At 39.2% G+C, this 19,850-nt stretch overlaps 1 protein-coding gene across 7 annotated transcripts in view; it reads left to right on the forward strand.

Moving 5' to 3' along the window:
• The window catches only part of LOC126035733 (protein Hook homolog 3), a 111,573-nt gene extending 93,082 nt beyond the window's left edge, over positions 1–18,491 (forward strand). For 5 of the 7 annotated variants that reach the window (XM_049794589.1, XM_049794592.1, XM_049794594.1 and 2 more), the window contains 5 exons: positions 831–931; positions 3,672–3,776; positions 3,892–3,963; positions 5,412–5,548; positions 15,602–18,491. In XM_049794589.1, coding sequence (XP_049650546.1) covers positions 831–931; positions 3,672–3,776; positions 3,892–3,963; positions 5,412–5,548; positions 15,602–15,617 — 431 coding nt within the window. In that variant the 3' untranslated portion in view covers positions 15,618–18,491. Of the gene's footprint in view, positions 1–830; positions 932–3,671; positions 3,777–3,891; positions 3,964–5,411 lie in introns of all 7 variants that reach the window. The other 2 variants (XM_049794590.1, XM_049794593.1) reach the window with 2 other exon arrangements.
• Positions 18,492–19,850: the final 1,359 nt, after the last annotated feature.

Genomic DNA, 19,850 nt, shown 5'->3' on the forward strand with positions numbered 1-19,850 from the left:
TCAATGAAAATCTTACTTGGTGCTGTTACCAGCTTAGTGTTTTCTGAGTACTTAGAGAGAAAACTGTAGGAAAAACATGAAAGAACGTTTCAAAATGAGGCTGCAAAACAAATGGACTCAGGATTGCTAATTATCTAACTTTGTCCAAGAACCAGACGTTGATGTTGTATGCTGTTTGATCCAGGATGATGCAATTGGTTTGTTTTTTTTTCTTTCCCTGAGATCTAAGACAATGTGTAGAAGATGTGTAAGCAATAGTGGCTTGACATATTCTTGTATCATCACAAGAAAAGGCTTTGCAATGAAATTGTCCTACTGGTCTGCACTGCTGCTTAAGAAAATGAGGGGGAAAAATTAAATGGAGTATATTCATCTCACAAGTCTGATAAATTGTGTCCAGTGTTACAGTTTAGAAGATTTAAGCAAGAATTGTGCTTGTTAAGAATTATTCCTCTTACATAAAATAAGAAAACTCATTTATCTGGGTTACAATACCAAGATATTATGGAATCTGTAATTCACTAGTAAACTCATTTTCTAAGTGTGTTCTGTAATGGGATTGATTTATGATTCCATTTCTCTTTATTCGTAATTTTTTAAAAAGCAAAATTTGTGTACAAAACAGCCATCTCATGAGATTATATAGGAGTACACATTATTAATGTGTTTCTGAGCTGTTCAGTAATTAAAACTATGGTGTCTTCTACATCAGGTTCCTTATGTTAGCTTTTCTCCACTGAAATACTAGCTGTGCCTTAAAAGTCTGTTGAAAAACATCAAAATAAACATAATTATGTTATTTTCCAATGTGCGCATCTCCTGACATAAAGCACTCAAAATTGAAGAATTACAAGAAGCTTTACGAAAAAAGGAGGAGGAAATGAAGCAAATGGAAGAACGATACAAAAAATACTTGGAAAAGGCCAAAAGTGTAAGTATATGTGTTCCACATTAATGATCCCTCTCTGACAGACTACACCGCATGTCTGCTCTGCAGGAATAAAAATAAAGGCAGTATCTATACACACACTAGCAAGTAAAAGAGAAGGAAGGTCCAGTGAGTTATTTGTATCTTCTTACTATTATGGTATGTGATACAGATTAATTCTGCAGAAGATTTTACCCTGGTTTTGTGTTCATGACTGTCCCCTTTTGCTACCTATCCATAAGCCCTTCTGATGCATCTGTAAAAATGTATACCCACTGCTACAGATTTTTGAGTCACCCCGACAAACCTTTTTAACCACATTTCATGTCGACTGATACAAGGAGAGGGTGTTAAACTCTTTCTAATGCTGTGGTAACCTATTTCTTTGCAGAAATTCTTCTGGACTTCTGTCTCTGAGTGAGAAACGTATAGAGCAGCTAAAGCAGTGTCCATAGTAGGACTGGTGGTTTAGAAATAACTGCAATAGCTGTGTTGTATTTTAGCATTGGAGAACCACCTATCTAAACCAACTCAAGGGAAGGAAGCTCTGTGAGCAAAAGTACTTTGAATTGGCATTTGTGCTGAGACTTTTGAGGACTTATGGGAAAGTTGTCATGAAGAGTTCTACCTCTTTGTACATAGAAGCGTAGCTCAGTAACTCCAAGTACACGCACAGTTGGACCAACAAACTCTGGTTTTATCAGTTTGGCGGAGAGGGAAAAGGCAGTTTGGGCTTCTTCCCTTCACAAGTGCCTGATCTGTTTATGTGTGTTTCTGGGTTGTGTAGGCTTCTTGTGGTGCTCAGTCAGTAATGTCTGTCTTACCTGGAGCACATAATTTGATACCCTTTTTTATAAATGTAGCTTGTAGCTACTTCAGATTTCATCAGGTCCTAATTGCTCACATAAATTGCTTATTCTTTTTGAGGGCTCAAAATTTAGAGGCAGAGGTGATTGCACATGTGCCAGAGCCATCTTCACCACTTGAAATTTGATTTTGCTTTCTTTGTTCATCTTTTGCCCCTGATTTCTATTCATGTTCTGGTTTAGCTAACTGGTTTAGAAACTGTTTTAATATGGACTCTTTTATTAATGCTTTTTCCAAGTAATGTGGTCTTTTTAACTGAACCACCTTTGAGAGCTGTTACATTCCTCTGATGTTCAGCATTCTCTTTGCCTTTACTGTTTAATATATGCTTCTATTGAGAAGGTGGCTAATATTTAGGTATGATATTGAGGATGTGGGTATACGACCAGCTTTGAAATGGCCATATTGTGGTCTCAATCATAGTCCCATTACTTCTTTTACTATACCTTGATATTTTATTTGAGTTTCTTAAAAGCATACCAGTGTCTTCGTTCATCTGATCACGGTAGTATCAAGATCTTTGCTATGGCTGCGTATTGTTAAATTGGAATCTGTAAGTAGGTTCCTAACTTGGCAAAACTTGATGCTTCCTTCCTTTATTTCTGTGTAGTTTCCTCAATTACTTCTTGTGAGACGTTTCAAAAGTCTTCAGGAAATCAGAACAAATAATTGTTAATTACGTCTTTTTTACATCTTATGTTGCTGACTGTGTCTCAGAGTATTCCAGTGAAAGACACAAGTCACAATTTCCCTTTCCAATAAGTTTTGTTTATTTGTATGTACTGTGTTATTGTAGGGTGTTTTATACAACAGTAGCATTAATTGTTTTAGTTAGGTTAGCTTTTTGTGATCTTCTTAGCAACTTTCAGGGGTTTTAGTTGTTTTGGTTTGGGGGTTTTTTTTTGGGAGGGCGAGTACAATCATTATAGCCTTCCACTATAGAAACTGTATCCAGGTATAATCTGTATTTTCTTAGAAACATAGTACACTTCTATGAATCTGTATCATTCAGTAAAAATGACGTACTAAAATTTAAAGCATTGTTATATTTCAGTGTCTGGACACAATTCTAAAACAGGAGGAAAAAATCAAAAGATGTGAAGTCTCTTTCTTTATATCCAGAGGTTCTTAAAAAGTTTTAAGCTATTTTCTAGTAAAGGCTTAGGAATCTAGGCATTTTGCTGGATTTTTTTCTTGGTTTAGCTCTGTGTTTGCTAGCAGTCATGCTACCCATGATGGATGCCACATACGAACATAGCCAGGTGTCCCTTCATATTATTAGTAACATAATGATCATGCATGTGCCACAGAATGCTTCTTGGCTTAACAGAGCTATCTAGAAATGTAAGCACATGGTACCCCAGGTAGGTGTATCATGGCATCTTTCTGTAAGGACCGAAGCAGTCCTTCCTCAAACAGGAGGAACTGACAGGTAGGTAAACCTTAGCTATAGAGGAGCCTTTGAGAAAATGTTTCTACCGTTGTGGCCCTAGGGTAGTGCAGCTAGGGGTAGGAACTGCATATGTGAGTCTGCGATACTGAACCTCTTAGATGTCACTTTTTCCTATTGGTAGTTTTGTTTCACAGTCCTGTAAAAGAGAGCCAAGTTCAGATGCTCTAATGTATCATGGCTGATGTTCAGAGGCAGAGCCTCTGTTATGCTGGCTGTCAAGATTGGTTTACAGGAGTTAGCCTCTTAAAACTGCACATTCATCTGTTTCTCATTTTAGGGTGTCATTTCTTACCACTGACATGTTTTAAGTCACTTTTTTATTTCTTAACCTGACTGAAAAGGTTGTAATTCCTTGATGTCTTTCCCTTCATTTAACTTGCTTTTGCAGGATTTAACTTAAACCAAACTTGTTTTCTCTTACAGGTCATCCGCACCCTAGATCCTAAGCAGAACCAGGGTGCAGCTCCTGAGATTCAGGCTCTGAAAAATCAGTTGCAGGAGCGGGACAGAATGTTTCATTCGTTGGAGGTAGTAATCCTTAAGTTACCTGGTAGATGTGTATTTCCTCATTCTTTACATATAGACTAATACTTTTATTATGCTTTGGTTTTAAATGTACGCTTCTTTGATGTTTGTTTTATAGAAAGAATATGAAAAAACAAAAAGTCAAAGAGAAATGGAGGAGAAATTTATTGTTAGTGCTTGGTACAATATGGTAAGAATCTCCCAAACTTTTTATCAAAAAAATTTTTTTTGTTTGAAAAGCATTTTCCAACACACACACACACAGAAAAAAATGCTTTTTAATAATTTTAAGCTATCACTATATTAGAGTATGTTCCTGTGATAATCTTGAACTAAATGAGAAAGAATGTGTTCATTATTTTCAAGTTTTAAAACCAGAAATGGGAAGGATACCTCAGATTACTATTTTGTAATTCCAGCCCTTTTGTTACACTGAGATACAGGGCTCAAATTTACTTTATTTGATTCTCCAGTCTTCAATCTTCCAGCTGTTTCTAATAAAGGGGCACAAGAAAAGCAGTACAGCTTACTTGCTGCAGTAAGTGTTCTGAGAAACGACCTCTCAACTTGGATGCAAGTTTAGCCCCATGCAAAGGGTGAGCACAGGGGCAAGACCCTCACTTAAATTATTCAAACCATATTCAAACCAGTGATCTGGGCAGCCATACAGCTTTTGCTGGGCCTGTATGCCAGGAGATTTTTCACCTTCGTCAAATGTGTTCAAGACTTGCCTTTGGCAGAGTGTGGCTGCGTTGGAACTGTTCTTCAGATAGAAAGAATCCCTGATGTGTAACACTCATGTTTCATTCTGCTTCATCACAGAGTTCAAATTCCTTCTCTATGTCTTCCCTTGGAAGAGTTTTCTTCTTGCTGTTCTACGTCCTTGTTATGCCCATGAGTAGTAAGCCAAAAATGGTACTTAAGCAGAATGCTTGAATCCTTTAAATATTGAAGGCATTTTCAAGTGACTAGTGTCCTTGACCAGTTTTGTGACATTAGTGCAGTTTGTGACATTAGATAAGCAGAAGAGAAGCCTGAGTTAAGAGCTGTGGTTTAGTAGCCTGTCATGAATGCTAAGATGAGCATTGATAGCTTTGTCCCTCTTTCTCTCTTTAGCCTCTGCTTTTATACACAGCTACACAACCCATCACAGCTTCCCTTGTTTCCTCCTTGCATTTACTCCTGCTGAAAACATACTTTCTCTCAAGATGTGCTCCTGCCATGTGAGCTGGTATTTTCACAGAGGATGACAACACTTAAATTATTTTCAGAAGACAAGTACTCTTCTAGCTCAACATGCTGAATGGGGGGGGGGCAAGGGTGGGGAGGGGAAGCACTTTTGAAAAGACTTATCCAGTTACCATGTGTTTATGTAGAGAAGCATATGTTCAGATCTGGGACACTGGGGGACCTGTCTCTCAATGGTTACTCCAAAACCAGACTATGATGGCGGGGGGCAGGGGGAAGAGAACACACAAAGAATTAGGAAGAATATCTTAACTTTATTCTTGAAACTATGTTTGAAATTCAAAATAGCTTAGTCGGTGTTGGTGAAGGAGGAGTTAATAAAATGTAAATGAATAAAGCTGTTCAGTGTTGTGTGTTGGTATTCACTGAGAAGTTTCTCTTTGTCCATAGGGAATGACTCTGCATAAAAAAGCAGCAGAAGATAGACTGGCTAGTACAGGCTCAGGACAGTCCTTCCTGGCTAGACAAAGGCAAGCCACGAGCACAAGGAGATCTTACCCTGGTCATGTCCAGCCAGCAACAGCAAGGTAGAGAAGCCTTGCCCTTAGAAAGAAAACTGCCCTGTGATCCAGGCCACTTCTGTTGCAAGTGACAACATTCAAGGAAAATCAACCAGCATTCTTTCTCTTTCTCTCTTGTTACTGCTATTATTTTACAGTTCAGGAAAGGGTTTTATTATGGTTTCTCATTGTTCTGTAATGCCCTTTGCTTATATTTTTTTGGAGTCCATTTCTTTCTCTCTGCATTTTTAAAAGGTGCCAAAGTTTTGAAAACATCTAGAGGAGTGCTGTATAATAACAGAGTCTTATTTGTATGAAGCCTGGTCTCTTATGAAAAGCCTCATATGGGCTGTGTAACAATGTAAATTTCTTGTCACAGTTGATACGTTTGTACCTATAAGGGTTGCTATGCTTTATAAGACTGTCTTTGTTCAAAGGGAATTAGGCTTTTTATTTCATGTGCTAACCTGTTGCTTTAAAAAAATGCTGAAAACTCAGTACAGAAATGCAAAATTAGTATATTATTGTGAATAGATATGCTAAAAAACTTACCAATGGCAAAAAGAATTAATTTTTTTTTTTTAACTCCTACATGCAAAGTTTGCTCTTATTCTTGGCATTTAATAGGGAAGCAGTATGATTTTTTTCAGGTTTTTCTTTATCTGCTGGTGTTACCTCTTTTGCTGGCAGAACTAAGTGTTTTCAAATGGTTCGTTCCACTCTTCTTCGTCAAGTGTATGCTTAATATGTATTATAAAAAGGTTGAGAAATATTTAGAATGCTCTAATATGCTACTGCATCATCCATTTAAAAAGGACATTTGTTTTAAAATTTTATAATTACGGATGAAAAGTACATAAGGGATCAAGGCCCCAGTTAATAGTGTTGATGTTATTGTATTCCAGTTATCATCCCCTACTAAAAGACTTGCTTTTAATGTATTGATTCAGGGTATAATTGTATCAGTTGCCTTACTAATGGTACCAGTGCCTTCAGGTGAGTTTGATGCTGACTTTGTTGGAAACTGGCTGTGATTTGTTGTACTGCCTTTTTAGCGTGTAGCTAGTTAATTGTACTTAACTGATTGTAGCACCTTCATGTTGATCAGTGGGGTGGATGGTGGCCCCTACTATTAATTTAGGTTCTGTTCCTACAAAGTTCTGCCTTTTGAATGACTAATTCTCTGCTCTCCATATCATTTTTGTCAAATAGTTGATGGGCACAGAGGATCTGAGTATTGGTTGAAAGTTTCATATACATACATTTTGTCGTGATTCAGTTTTAAATATTTTTCATTTAGAGACTGTTTGGACCCTAATGCACATGCAGTCTGGTTTAGAAATGTATTCTTTTACCTTATTTTAATGCTCTCCCAAGTGAAGACATTTTTTCATAAATCCCATTAGAGAAAAGACATACTTGCATTTATTAATCATCTGAAGCTCTATGTTAATTCACAGCTTGGGTGGAATGAGCAAAGGATAATTAAAACAAGCACACCTAGATTAAAGGGTAAGTAACAGGTGAATGACACTTTTAGGTACTGTTTTTTCCTCAAATACCTCATCTGTTTTAATCTAGGCTAAGAAATACATTCAGTGTATGTCTGAAAAAAATTATCAGTTCTGATTTTTTTTTTCCCCCAGTAATACGAAAACAGATGCTGAAGTCTATTAAATTCATATAGGTTTTGTCTTTTATTCCTCACATTTGGAAAAAACTGATTTTCTAAAAATTCTCTTTACTTATTCAACGTATGACATGTCTGGGCTATGCTTGCAAGATTAGGAAAGAGAGTGAAAGTATCTTCTTGTGCAGAAAGGTAACGATGTAAAGGAAGTTTAGGACAATTTCTGAAGCTCAGTGGACTGATACACGTTTTGCTCTCTCTTACTGAGATACAGAATACTAAAAGGACAAGAAATCTTATGTGTTACCTAGCAAGATGACCACAGTTTGTGTGGGACATCTTTTACTGATCTTACTGTGCAATCCATTCTAGTAATTTGAAGAACTCATTACCACATGCCATGTGTGAACAGGAGCAAGTAAAATCACTTCTCTGAGAAAATTTGATGTTCTTTCTGAGATTACAGCATTTTATATCACCCAGAGAAAGAGCCCAAGAATACCTGAAGCTCCATTTTTACTTTCATGTGGCTGGCTCTGTCTGTTACCAAACTGCTAAAGCCTATTTGTGAAAGCAAGGAATAGCAGGACCTTAATGGGAAGTTTTATCTCTTAATTTTGTCTAATAATTTAATTTCCTGTTGCTATTAATTAGGTGCAGGTATAAAATAACTGGAACACAATCTGCACACTAAACTACTTGCTTTTATTATTTTAACATCTGTTTTACCATTTTGCCTCCAAAGTTTTGATGACAAGCAAATGCCTCTGATGGTTAGGAGATGAACAAACGCTGATTAGAAGCCTCGTTTTTAGCTTTCGCTTTCTTATCTCTCATGGTTTCTTTTGCTTCTTGGTGGTTGTTGGCTTTTATCTTCTGCTTTGTAGTTCTGGTTAGTCTTTCCATTTCCCTTGAGATAAGACACTCAAGTGTTTTCTATAGTTCCCTTCAAGAATATAGAGCATCATTATATAGCATCAAAGACCAAAGCAAGACTAATACTGAATCTGTGCTTTACTGTTGCTCATAGTAATTGTTAGGCAAGATTGAACAAGCATTTGTCTTTTGAGAATTTGCAAACTTGTAGAAATCCTGGTATTCCCCACAATTTCTGTTGATTATAAAAATCTAAAAATATACTGCAATCTTACAGAAATATACTACTGTGTTGCTATCCAGTTCCAGTAAGTCATTTGTTCTGTCTTCTAATGGTAATCATCAGGAATTTAATTCCTTGTTCTTCAGTGTTTTACTTCTATTAAGTAGTGTGTAAGAGTTACATCTATTCTTAATCTTTGGGTGTGGATGAATGCAGGTGGTGAACATCATTAGACTTTCTCTCTCACAAGAACAGCTTCTTTATTGAAAGGGTTCAGCTTCATTATTGTCCTTGCTTATTATGTAGCTATGGAAGTAGTGTGGTATTAAGAAAAAGAAGGAGCTCAGAGTATGACTTCAGGGAATAAGCACATGTATAGATGAGTTACCAGTGAATGCTGTCTGTTTGTCTTATCTTCAGTAATAAAAGAATATAAGCAAAAAAACCCCATAAAACAGAATTCTCTCAGTACAGTAGATACTTTTAAGAAGCTTTTAGGAACACTTTTTCTGGGGCAACAAAGACCATTTACATCAAAACTGCAGTGGTAATTATTAAACCAATGCTATATCCTGCCCTGATACACTACAAAAAACCCCTACAGATTGAGGTTAAAGAGAAGAGGCTCTCCAGGGCAGTGATAAAATAGCTGAAGGGTTCATTAGAGTACGTTTCTGACCACTGGGCTGAAGATCTACCCAGAATAATCTTTTTGAGAGCTTTTAATCAATGCCAATAAAAATAACAGTTAAATGAACAAATATTTTTCATTGTTCAGAGCTGAAGCTTAGTTTCTGGTCTTAAAGGATGTGTGTGCAGTCCAGTTCATATACTTCTGTGGAGAGTTAAGTTAGCACATCTGATCAGACATTACAGAAAAGAATATTCAAGTTCCTCATTTTCTTGATAGCGACACGTAACCACTTGGATCATAACATTTATTTTGTAAGTGCTGTGAAAACTGAGGTGATCTGATTTAAAGGTTGTGTGTTCCACCCACAGTTCAAAGGGAAATAAAGAACTAGAGCACACAGCTTTATATATTATAAAATGAAGAAAATATATAATGGGTACAAGATGCTTTTCATTATCTGTTTGGAAATAAGCAAATGGTAATCTTGTCCTGTTCTGATGTCACTTGAGATAGCAGTAATGCTTTGGCAAGTTTTCTGTGTTTTCCTGTTCACGTAAGGAGCACCGGCAATTTTATATTCATTATGTATGCAAGAATTAACAGTGAATATTCCTATTACTGCTTTATGATGATCTTAAATAGTAAGTGGTGTGTGCAAGCTGGCAAGAAAACTTAAGAGAATTTGGCAATCTTAAAGTCCTTGGTATTTTGACATGTGCAAGTAGCTTTTGCTCAGTTCTCTAGTATATAAGACTATCCACTTAGCAGCTTCTGGGATGATTTTTAGTACAGATTTGTTAGTACTACATTTTCTGTAGCTTTGGTAATTGGAAAATATTTTAATTTCACCACTTGGTTTTCTTCTAGTTAGTGATTTGGAGGAATACTGTCCTGAATGTGGCTAATTTTTCTTGTTCTTATGAAGCAAAACAGTACCTGAATTTTACACATTTTATAGAGATTTTTATTCTTGCCCAACATTTCGACTTTTTGCAAGGATTGATGAGGGAGGTATTTTTGCACTCAGTCAGCTATGTAATACTGACTCCTTATGGGTTTTTGCACATGTGTTTTAGGTAGAATGTGGACTCTGTGTTTTGTAGTAATATTGTATTGTTAAACTTCAGTATCTCCCAAAGCTATTTTAGCAAATTTTGCGGGCATTTTCCTCACCAGTATTGTGCAAATAAATAGCTAAAAGAGGTTACTCTGTCAAGAAATACTTTCAAGTTGTGTTTTTTCTTCTAAGCTAAGTAGTCATGCTTCAGGGATGTCACCTACAGAGTAGTTTGATAGCTGGATTGTGACTGAAATGTGATCTCAGGAAGTCAAGCACTTACAAAGAAACCTTTTCAGAAGCCCTTCCTTAGAACAGTTGTATTACCTGATACTAGCAGTATGATACATTTAGCATTCTGTTAAAATGAAGAGGTGAATTGTTATAACAATTTAAATGTAAAGATCAGGTAAGCAAGAAATTTAATTAATGAGGTTTTGAACCTTACAAACTGCACACAGCCCAGACATATGTCCCCTCCCAAATCTGAGCAGTCCAGCTCCCTTCTGTATTGGCAAGAGCACTGCATTTTGACTTTGTGCTTTGCATCTGGAGAAAGAAGTGAAATCTTGCGTTTTCTCCTAAGTTGGTGTACGAGCAAGTAACGAACCTCACTTGTGCTCAGAACACCTCCACAAGCCAAATCATATTATTGGCTTGTGGCAGATGTCAGTTTCTAGGTAGGATCCTAACCATACCTCCAGCTTGTCACTTACAAGGAATCAAGAAAATGTCCTGGCATGACTGATTGCACTGCCTTGCTCCTGTGATCTTTATTCTCTCTGGAAGTCCAGAAAAGGGGCAGAAGTTTGTCAGTGAATCTGCAGGCTGTAAGTAAAAACGGGTGATTTCTTCAGTTTGAAGGTGGAGGAGACAGATGAAAGCAACTATTAAGTAAAAGAAAATCTGAAGAGCAGTATGTCTTTCACCATTTTGTTTTTTGGTTTTAGTTTAAAAATTAAACAGAACCTGAGCTTTTGGAGCTGGGTTTTGGTTTGGGGTTTTTTTAATTAATTTTGAATTGCAGTTAATTAAGTATCAGAGGCTTTACCTATGTGAATAAGGTAGCAGCTGTCATTATCAGCCACAGCAGCCTTAGACTTCTTGCATCTGGTACAGTGAACCCCCAGAGATTATGGCTCTGCTGCCAGCTTCCTTGCACCGTTTGGAGATGTTGAGGACTTACCTGGCTTTGTCTTCTGTTTAGCCTTGGCTTTACATTTGTGGATTCATTGAAATTTTGGGACACAAAGTTCGTTTTTTAAATGTGTCAGCTCATTGAATTAGGTAATGAATGAATGTCAGTTGAGGAGCTCTAGAAAACTTGACAAACCGTATAGCTCCATGGGGCATTTAGGCAACACCTGGCAGTATAGCCAAGGCAGCTTCCCAGACAAATTGTTCTGGTGTCAGATTGTAGTCAGTGGATCAGTAGGAGCTCATGATAACTGCAGTAATTAAAGTTCACATCTATCAGTTGCTAGGGACTGGTTTTGCTGTTTACTATGGTTCAGATTCTAACCTTTGCTTTTAGGCCTTGCCAAGGTAATGCAGGACTGTACTGAAGCAGATATCTGCATTAGTTGGCTCTGGTGGCATATCAGGAATTTCCTCTGCTGCGTTTGCTGTTTGTATAAAGTCATTTGGAAAACTGCATATCCTTCAGTCTCATTTGCACTGCATGTTGGTTCTAGAGTGCAAGCAGGTTCAGTTTGTCAGATAAAAATTTCTTCTTGCTGTCTTGTTGTTTTGGATCTCAGAGATTGATCCATACAACATGAAAAGCATTGCTAGTAGAGGGAAATCCAGGACAGTTGCGAAGCCTTTTCTGTCTGGTGGTGACTTTATTCATTGCTTCGCATTAGAGAGGTCCTTTACTAACAGGTGAAGTTAGAATATCACATTGCAGAAAGAGCAACATGGTTATTTTAATCATTACAAAAGTGGTTATTTGTCAGCACTTTGAAGGGCTGTTAACTACTGTAGCATGGCACAAATCTGAAATACTGTAAAAGCAAGTATTTCCACAGGCATAGGATAGCTTATTCTGCAAATGGAACTTGAATCCCTAATGGTTATCCCTAACTTTAAGACAAGAGAAAATTGACATAAAGGCCAACTGTTAGCATGCTTGTGTTGTTAGCATGATCATGAAAATGAGCAGAATTTTAAGAGAAAATTCTAAATGGTGTAATATTTATGGAGTTATAAAATAGCTGTAGTGAGACCATCAGACTTTTGATTTGGATTTGAATATAATATTCATTATGTATTTTAAGATTTTGTAAAGCAGCTGTTATAGTTCTCAGTCACCAAAGATTAGTAAGCAGGAGAGTAAACCTATTTTCTGGATGTATCAGTGGTTTCGAGAAAGATTTTAAAGCTTTTATTCAGCAGTATCAGTAAAATCTTGGAATAGTTATAAGCATGACGAGGCCACAATTCTTAGAATTTTTAGTCTGCTTTGTATTCTCTGGTTGTAAGAGTTACAAAAATGCAAAGTGGTGTTAATACAGCTCTGGAAGATGCTGTGTTGAAAGGCTTCTTTAAGAAATCTAAAGGAAATACCATGGAGGAAGACATAGAAAGAATAGATACAGAAAGAAAAACAAACTTCAGCGGTAAGAAGCCAGTAAGTAATGAAGTTAGGAAGTCTGCAGGAAGAGAAATCTGGAGGCAGTTACTTCAAAGCTGAAGCTTGACAGAAATATTTGGGAAAAGTGTCTAGTGTTAGACTTGAAAGTGAGTAGACTGCGTTGTTCTGATAGCTTTGATGATTGCGTTACAAAGTACTGCTTACAGACAGAAGATTGTTGGCTACGGAAAGCCTGGTCCATCTTGGGACCAAACATAGACTGAACAGGAAAAAAGTAGTTGCTCAGAGAGGATGAGTGGCTGAGTTTTGTGGTTGGTTTTTTAATATCAGATTTAAGTTGTGTGAGCAGTGCTTTGAATTAAAAGTTCTTGTGTTGGTAAGTACCTCCAAGCTGGCTAGGTTAGTGAAAAAGGCTGCCATCCTTTTTGTGGCTTCGATGTTCTGGAGTTGTCCCAGTCACTTCTGTGTGTTCAAAAAAACAGAAGATGACAGTGGGAAGTTTAAGATTTTAAGAGATGGATAACCACTTGTAATGAAGTAGAGCTAGTGAGATTGGGCACTGAATATTGAAGGGAAATGCCTTACTAAGAAAGAATGCCCCAGGCTGGCAACAAGCCTTCTACTTACAGCTGGAATATTTTGGACTGGCAAGGTAAGGAAGTAAGAGAAAGTCACTCCTCTATAGACACATCTGTTGCATAAACTGTCTCTTTCTGAAGATCCTGCAGAAGTAATGACAGGTTATGCTGAGTGAATTTTTTCTCACATCTCGAATCTCTGTTGTCTTCTGACATGTTGCTGCCTCAACAGGTAGCTTCAAAATATATTGGTTAATTTTGAGTTGTCCAAGGGAAATTGACAGACAGGTTTTTTTAGATTGAGATTAGAATTTCTAGTCAGGAAAGGGCACTGTCAGATGGATTTCATAGAATCATAGAATGGTTTGGGTTGGAAGGGACCTTAAAGATCATCTAGTTCCAACCCCCCTGCCATGGGCAGGGACACCTTCCACTAGACCAGGTTGCTCAAAGCCCCAATCCAGCCTGGCCCCTGAACACTTCTAGGGTTGGGGCATCCACAGCGTCTCTGGGTAACCTGTTCCAGTGCCTCACCACCCTCACAGTAAAGAATTTTTTTCCTAATATCTAATCTAGATCTACCCCCTTTGGGTTTAAAACTGTTACCCCTATTTCTATCACTACACTCCTTGTTAAAGTCCCTCCCCATCTTTCCTGTAGGCCCATTTTAAGTACTGAAAGGCCACAATAAGGTCTCCCCGGAGACTTCTCCAGGCTAAACAACCTCAACTCTTTCAGCCTGCCCTCACTGGGGAGGTGCTGCAGCTCCTGATCATCTTCGTGGCCCTCCTCTGGACCTGCATGAGCAGGTCCAATTTATTATATCCTTGAAGGAGCATATACTGTCCTGAGTTTACAAGATCTTTCAAAAGTACTATTGACTCAAAGAGAAACCTACAATGTCATTTCTGTTTATGTGCAACAGGACACTTGAAGTACTACTAAATAATAAGTTGAACTAAGTATTAGCCAGGTGAGGCTAAAGGAATAGGCTATATTCATATATGCACAATAGAATATATACATGCTTATGTAGCTTGAACTTTTAATTTTTTACTACGGTAATCTTTTATTACAGTAAATACAGTAATAATTTTACTAATTTAACTACAGTAATCTTCATATTATTAATCCTGAACTCTGTAACTTTATGGACCCAAGCAGTGCCAAGCAAGCTTAACAGACAATGATTACTCAAAATACACTCTCGAGGTCTGCTTTGAATGTATTGAATGTGTTAATTTTTTTGAGTTTTTATTCCATTTGATTTATGTCTCTATGTTTCTATTTGTTTTTCAACTATGGTTAGCGTTCTGCGTTGGTGAATGAGAAGGAGGAAAAAGAGGGATACGTAAGCTGCAAGACTTGTAGTGGAAGGACATTTTTTTTTTCTATAAGTCCTTGAGTTTAGTTAGAAATATTCTTCCTTGTCTATTTAACCTGCATTTTCCTGTCATAAGAACTGTTGTTAGAATCATTTTTGATCAGTGCAATACTAAGGAGAAGGAAATGGGGAGAGAAACAGTTTGCATGCTTCGATTTCTGTCTGGTGAAGCTATTTTGTTCTTTGTAACGTCACAGTGAGTGCAATGCAAAAATGAGAGCTAGCCGTTAGTGTTGTGCCATGCTGTGTAGGGGTGTTTGTGTTACTTGGGGAAGCTGAAAACACTGTAGCTGTGTTAGTGAAGCATTCCACCTATCCACTTACAGTCGCCAAGAAAGAGGGTGCATCAGCAAGGATGGAGAAATATGCCAACCTCTCCAATTCTCTTCCAAACTTAGATTGCCTTCCACAGCATTGTGATGTGCTCTTTGGACTGCTCAGTGGCTCCTACTTGGCTTATTTTAACAGGAATACATAATATTTTATTGCGATTCAAACCTGTATTTGCATGCAATGAATAGAACTTGCCAGTGTAGCGTGGCAGTGATGCTGTTGTAGCCTCGCACACAGGATGAGCTTTGATGAAACATAAATGCTTAAAGTCTTCTGTGGTGCTCAGAGCTTGAAGGGTCAGACAGAGTCAATATGACCCTGCTTGTCTTTTAGTATATAACCACATGCAGTATTGGACAGGCATCTTTCACTTTATATTGCTTTAGGTTTTTTAACTGCTGTACTCACAGACAGCAGGAATGCCTGAGACTTCTTCCTTGCTCTGTAAACTTAGTTTCCATAGCTGTGTTAGTTGAGAATGGTGCCCTGAAGGACTTTACTCAGAAGTGTTTAAATTTGTCTGAATTATGTCTAAATTTAGATACTGTTCAAGGCTGGTTTATTGCTCTTTCCAATTATTGGCATGTAACTTTCCTGTTAATTTGAAGAGTGGCTCTGGCAAAGATGTTTTCCCCATGAATTTGCACAACTTTAAGTAGAGGCGGCCTTACTAAACTGCTCTAAAAATACCTGTTCTGTTCTCTGGGTTTTTTTAAACAGTAATATGTTATCTGCTTTTTAACTTTCTTCTTTATTCTTTTATTTGCAGTGATGTGGTTGCATGACCTGCAGCATTGTTATAACAGGGACTGTTCAGTGCATGACTTGCTTTTCTGTCCAGACTGCATAACCAAAGCTTAACCAGTTCTACACTTAAGACTCATGGCCATCTGATTTCAAAGGGAGATCTACTTGCAGAGAAGCTTACCATCCTGGGGAGTGGCTTTCCCATTTCCCGCTTCCATTTACTCCTTCTCTTCACAAAAAGTCTCCTATGAGGCTAGAAGAGAGGAAATCCAGTATTCAGAACTCGACAGGAGGCGTTCTGCAAACTGACAGAGCACTGTCAGCTCTTCATTTTACTTCTGCTTGTCCACTTTATTTAATTCTGATTAACAGTATTAACACACAGACTTCCTGCAACATTTTCATATACTGAACTATAAAAATCTAGTCTTAATGAGTTCCTAAAAATGCCTTTTGGCTACTGTTAAAATTTCAAAGCACCTGCACCCTTAAAGGATCCACTTTGAATGTTTAAATAATTAAAGTAAAGCGAAGGAGATGTTTTACCAGGAGAAATGACTAATGAATTGCTGCTTGGCCATCCCATCTTCCTTAGAAAACCAGGCAAGGTTCATCTGATTATCTCCAAGCCAGGCAAACTACCAGGCGGTATTTTGTTCACAGACACTGCCTGCTTCCTTACTATGTATATACACAGTAGTTGGTGGCTGTTGTATTTTTCTCTCTACATTTTAGCTGTGTTGTCGGTTTCTTTCAGAAACTTTTTTTTCAATCTGTGTACAATTGTTAAAACAATCTGGGGAAAGAACGTGAATGGAGATAAGTATGAAAGCCGTCTACACTTTCAGTATTATCCAGACTGTCCTTGCCAGTTTATAATTTGGGTCGTTTATCTTCTATCTGTACCATTTTTTTCTTTTTTCTCCTTATCGCAGTCTTAGCTATTTAATTCCCAATTGCACTAGCTTGGCTGTTTCTTTGTATTGTGAAGTTTAGCTATAAGATTTGCCATATGTAGACAGTGTAACTCAAATGCTTTGTACTGCCTATATTAATTTAAAAAGCTGCTTATTTAATATTCTTTAAATATCTGCACATTTGTACTACTGTATCTTTGTTTTGTATTGGACATCCAGTACTGGTAAGATTCAGAAGTTGAGGGAGTGCTGTAGTTCTAAGTTAAGAAGTTTATTATATAGGAGTTAGTATGTAACAAATGGGGATGGGCGCTTTTAAGCCATAGGACTAGCTGGAAAATCTGGAGAGAGTCTGAATGATGAGTACTGTAAGTGGCTTGGTTTAAGCCCAGTTCTAGACAAACCCCATTCTTGCTCACTTGGATCTTAATCCTGCAAAAATATAAACACGTATGTACTGTGCTTACTCCAAGAATGGTTTTGCTTATTCAGGCAGTAGCATAACCACCAGACCCATTTTCCACATGAGCACCCCCATACTGGAGAAATGGTGTGTCCACTAGTCTCTGTAGTCACTTCTGGTCACAAAACACAGTGCGTGCCTCGTCCCTGGCCCATCAAGTGGGGCTCTGGACAGAGCTGCTCCTTGCACGCTGAGCTGCCTGCGTGTGTTCAGTCCTCAGGGATCCTGACACCCGCTGTGCCAGTGGCATTGTCCAGAATGACTTGGAGAGAAGACAGATCATGTCCCCACCTCTGGTTCCACAGGGGGTTTGTGCTACCCGGTGAAGGGAAGGGCAGGTAGGAATGGGCTCCAAGCAGCCTTTGCAGGAGAGGGAATGATAAGCAGTAAGATCCCAGTGAGAAGTGTGTGGCGTATTCCCTTTTGAATACCATACCAGATGAGGGAGCCTGTGGCTGCCAGGTGCTTTGGCTGACAGTGGTCTGGAAAGATTCCTGGATGGGGGATATGTCTTTCCTGGTCCACCAGGACCTGGGACAGTGAAGTCTGACGTGACCTGCAGGCAGGATCTGGGATTTGGTGGTGACAAGTCAGGTATTCCTGCAGCAGAGGCAGCACCACTTTCATCAGACTGAGTCCAGCAGAGAGCTAAAGGATTTGTGTCTTTCCAGGTCCCTTGTTAATGTGTCAGGGCAAGCGTTACTAGAAAAACTTCTTTTTGTTGGGTGTTAAATGCATGGTTTGTTTCTCATTTGCAAGTGCTGCTCCGGCTGGGACCACACTGCCCCAAGCCGTGCTGGGTGCAGGATCCCTGAACTCAGGGACTCTGTGCAGGGCAGGAGGGGATGGCTGTGTTTTCGTGCACCTGCCTGCAGAGGTGTCCCAAGGTGAAGCCAAGCAGTACCTCATTTCTCCAAGTGGTCTGTGCAAATTAGAGACAAAGTATCATTTGTTCTTAAGCCTAAAGACATGTATGTATGTGTGTTTAGCTTGACAAAAATTGTTTGAGTTCACTAATGCAACAGAAAGATGTCAGGTGTAGCCAGTAACTTCCAGCAAGTGAGCTGGCTACTTTAGTTAGATAAGCCTAGCATCTCTGTCATGAAGTGATTGCGAGCTCAAAACTCAGAAGTGATCTCCAGCATGTCTCTGATACACTAACTTCGTTTGTGCTGCATAGGAAACTTTTACTTTTTTATAGCAGCTTGTTTGACAGTCCTGAACTAAGTGTTGACCAGTTATCAAAGTAACTGTTTGTGAAGTTGCCAGTGATACATTTTCTGTAAAAGAATGGATTCCTAGAGTGTCAAAACATTAATTTCCCATTTCAGTTCATCTACGAATTGTGTAACTACCAGATTGTCATGGTAGCAGTATTAATATACATACCTGTATATAGACAAAAAAAAATAGTAATGATCATTGGAATCAAAAGGTTTAATATTTTTTCCCAGTCAAATACACTAATGCTTCCAAGGTGACAGAAGAGTGTACAGTTGTTAAACAAGTTGTAAATAAATGCTTATATAAAATGTAAATGCTTGTTTTTTCTTTATTTGATACTTGGTTATAAATTGAGGCCAAGGTACAGTTCATGTTGAAGTTACTGGGTTGAGCCTGAAGCACTGTTCCCCTGTATGAGGTGATGGTAGCTGGTGGGGGCTTTTGCAGCCAGCTGGTGATTAATAGGGACCTTAGTGGAGTAGGAATAATATGGGTAATAAAAACCTTGCCTTTAAATGCACTTAGAGTCAGTCACTCTAGAACACCTGGGAAGAAAAATTGGACTTTATTTTATAAAGTATAGCTGCATCTGGACTGCTTTGGTGTCAGCTGGTCTGATTCCTACATATACAAATGGCATCTTGGAAATGCATTTCCTGGGTCTGTGGAAGGGAGGGTGAAAAGCAGGCAGACAGCAGCAGGAGTCCACCAGAAACCATAAACCTCCTGACTTCTGCAGGAAAGCATCTGCTCTGGCTGCCCCATCACAGCAAGGATTGCCTGACCTGGTTTGCCTCTCAAAGGGCCAAGGCTAAATGGCAGAAGTACAATTTTCTCTTGGTGATGGAAGTTTAGCTACAGAGGCAGCTAAAGGAAGGGGAGGGTGGGAAACCACTTCTAATATGGACAGAAACAGTTGTCCTTCCTTTCTGCATTGGTAAGCAGCTTTGCCATCCAGGGTGGGAGGAGGAGGTGGTGTTAGGCATGGGTAAACACTGCAAGTTCTGAAAGGGAAGACAACAGCCAGCAAGACGGACTAAGCCCATGTGTGTCACGCAACGTGCTGTGTCTGAGAGGGATGTGCCAAGACCCTGCTGCAGCCTCTCGGGGCTGTGCTTGGGAAGGAAGAGGATCCCCTGCCTGCATCCTCTGGCTGCAGCATGGCTGCGGCAGTGATGGGAGAGCCCCAGGAAGCTGGGCTGGGGTGAGGTGTTTGGGGAGGAGGGCAGTAAAGCCCCAGAGGGGGCGGCCAGCTCTCTCCCAAGGCACAGGCAGTGTAGGGGGCAGGCAGGGAGCTGCCAGAGCCTCACCGCCAGCTGATAGTGGTGCACTCCGGTTGTCCGCCTAGTTGCTCTTCTTCGTCTTGGTCGTTATTACTTCAGTATCTCCTGCCTCTGACCATCATCCCGTCAGCTGTCCCGTCATTTCCACACTGCCAACTGCTCCTTCCTTTTGCTGTGCTTTTTTTTCCTTCCCACAGCCACCCACCCCAGCGCGCTGACCCACAACAGCATCTCTTGTTCCTGCCTCCCCCTCCCTGCCCTGTCCCTCAGACTCTTCCACATCAACTCCCACAAGGCCATGGTCACCCTCCTATACCGTTTACCCCCTTCCTTTTGCCCCACGGGGAGGGGGGGAGGAACTCTGGCCCACCCCTCACCCTATCC

This window comes from Accipiter gentilis, chromosome Z, assembly GCF_929443795.1.
Source record: "Accipiter gentilis chromosome Z, bAccGen1.1, whole genome shotgun sequence".
NCBI lineage: Eukaryota > Metazoa > Chordata > Aves > Accipitriformes > Accipitridae > Astur > Astur gentilis.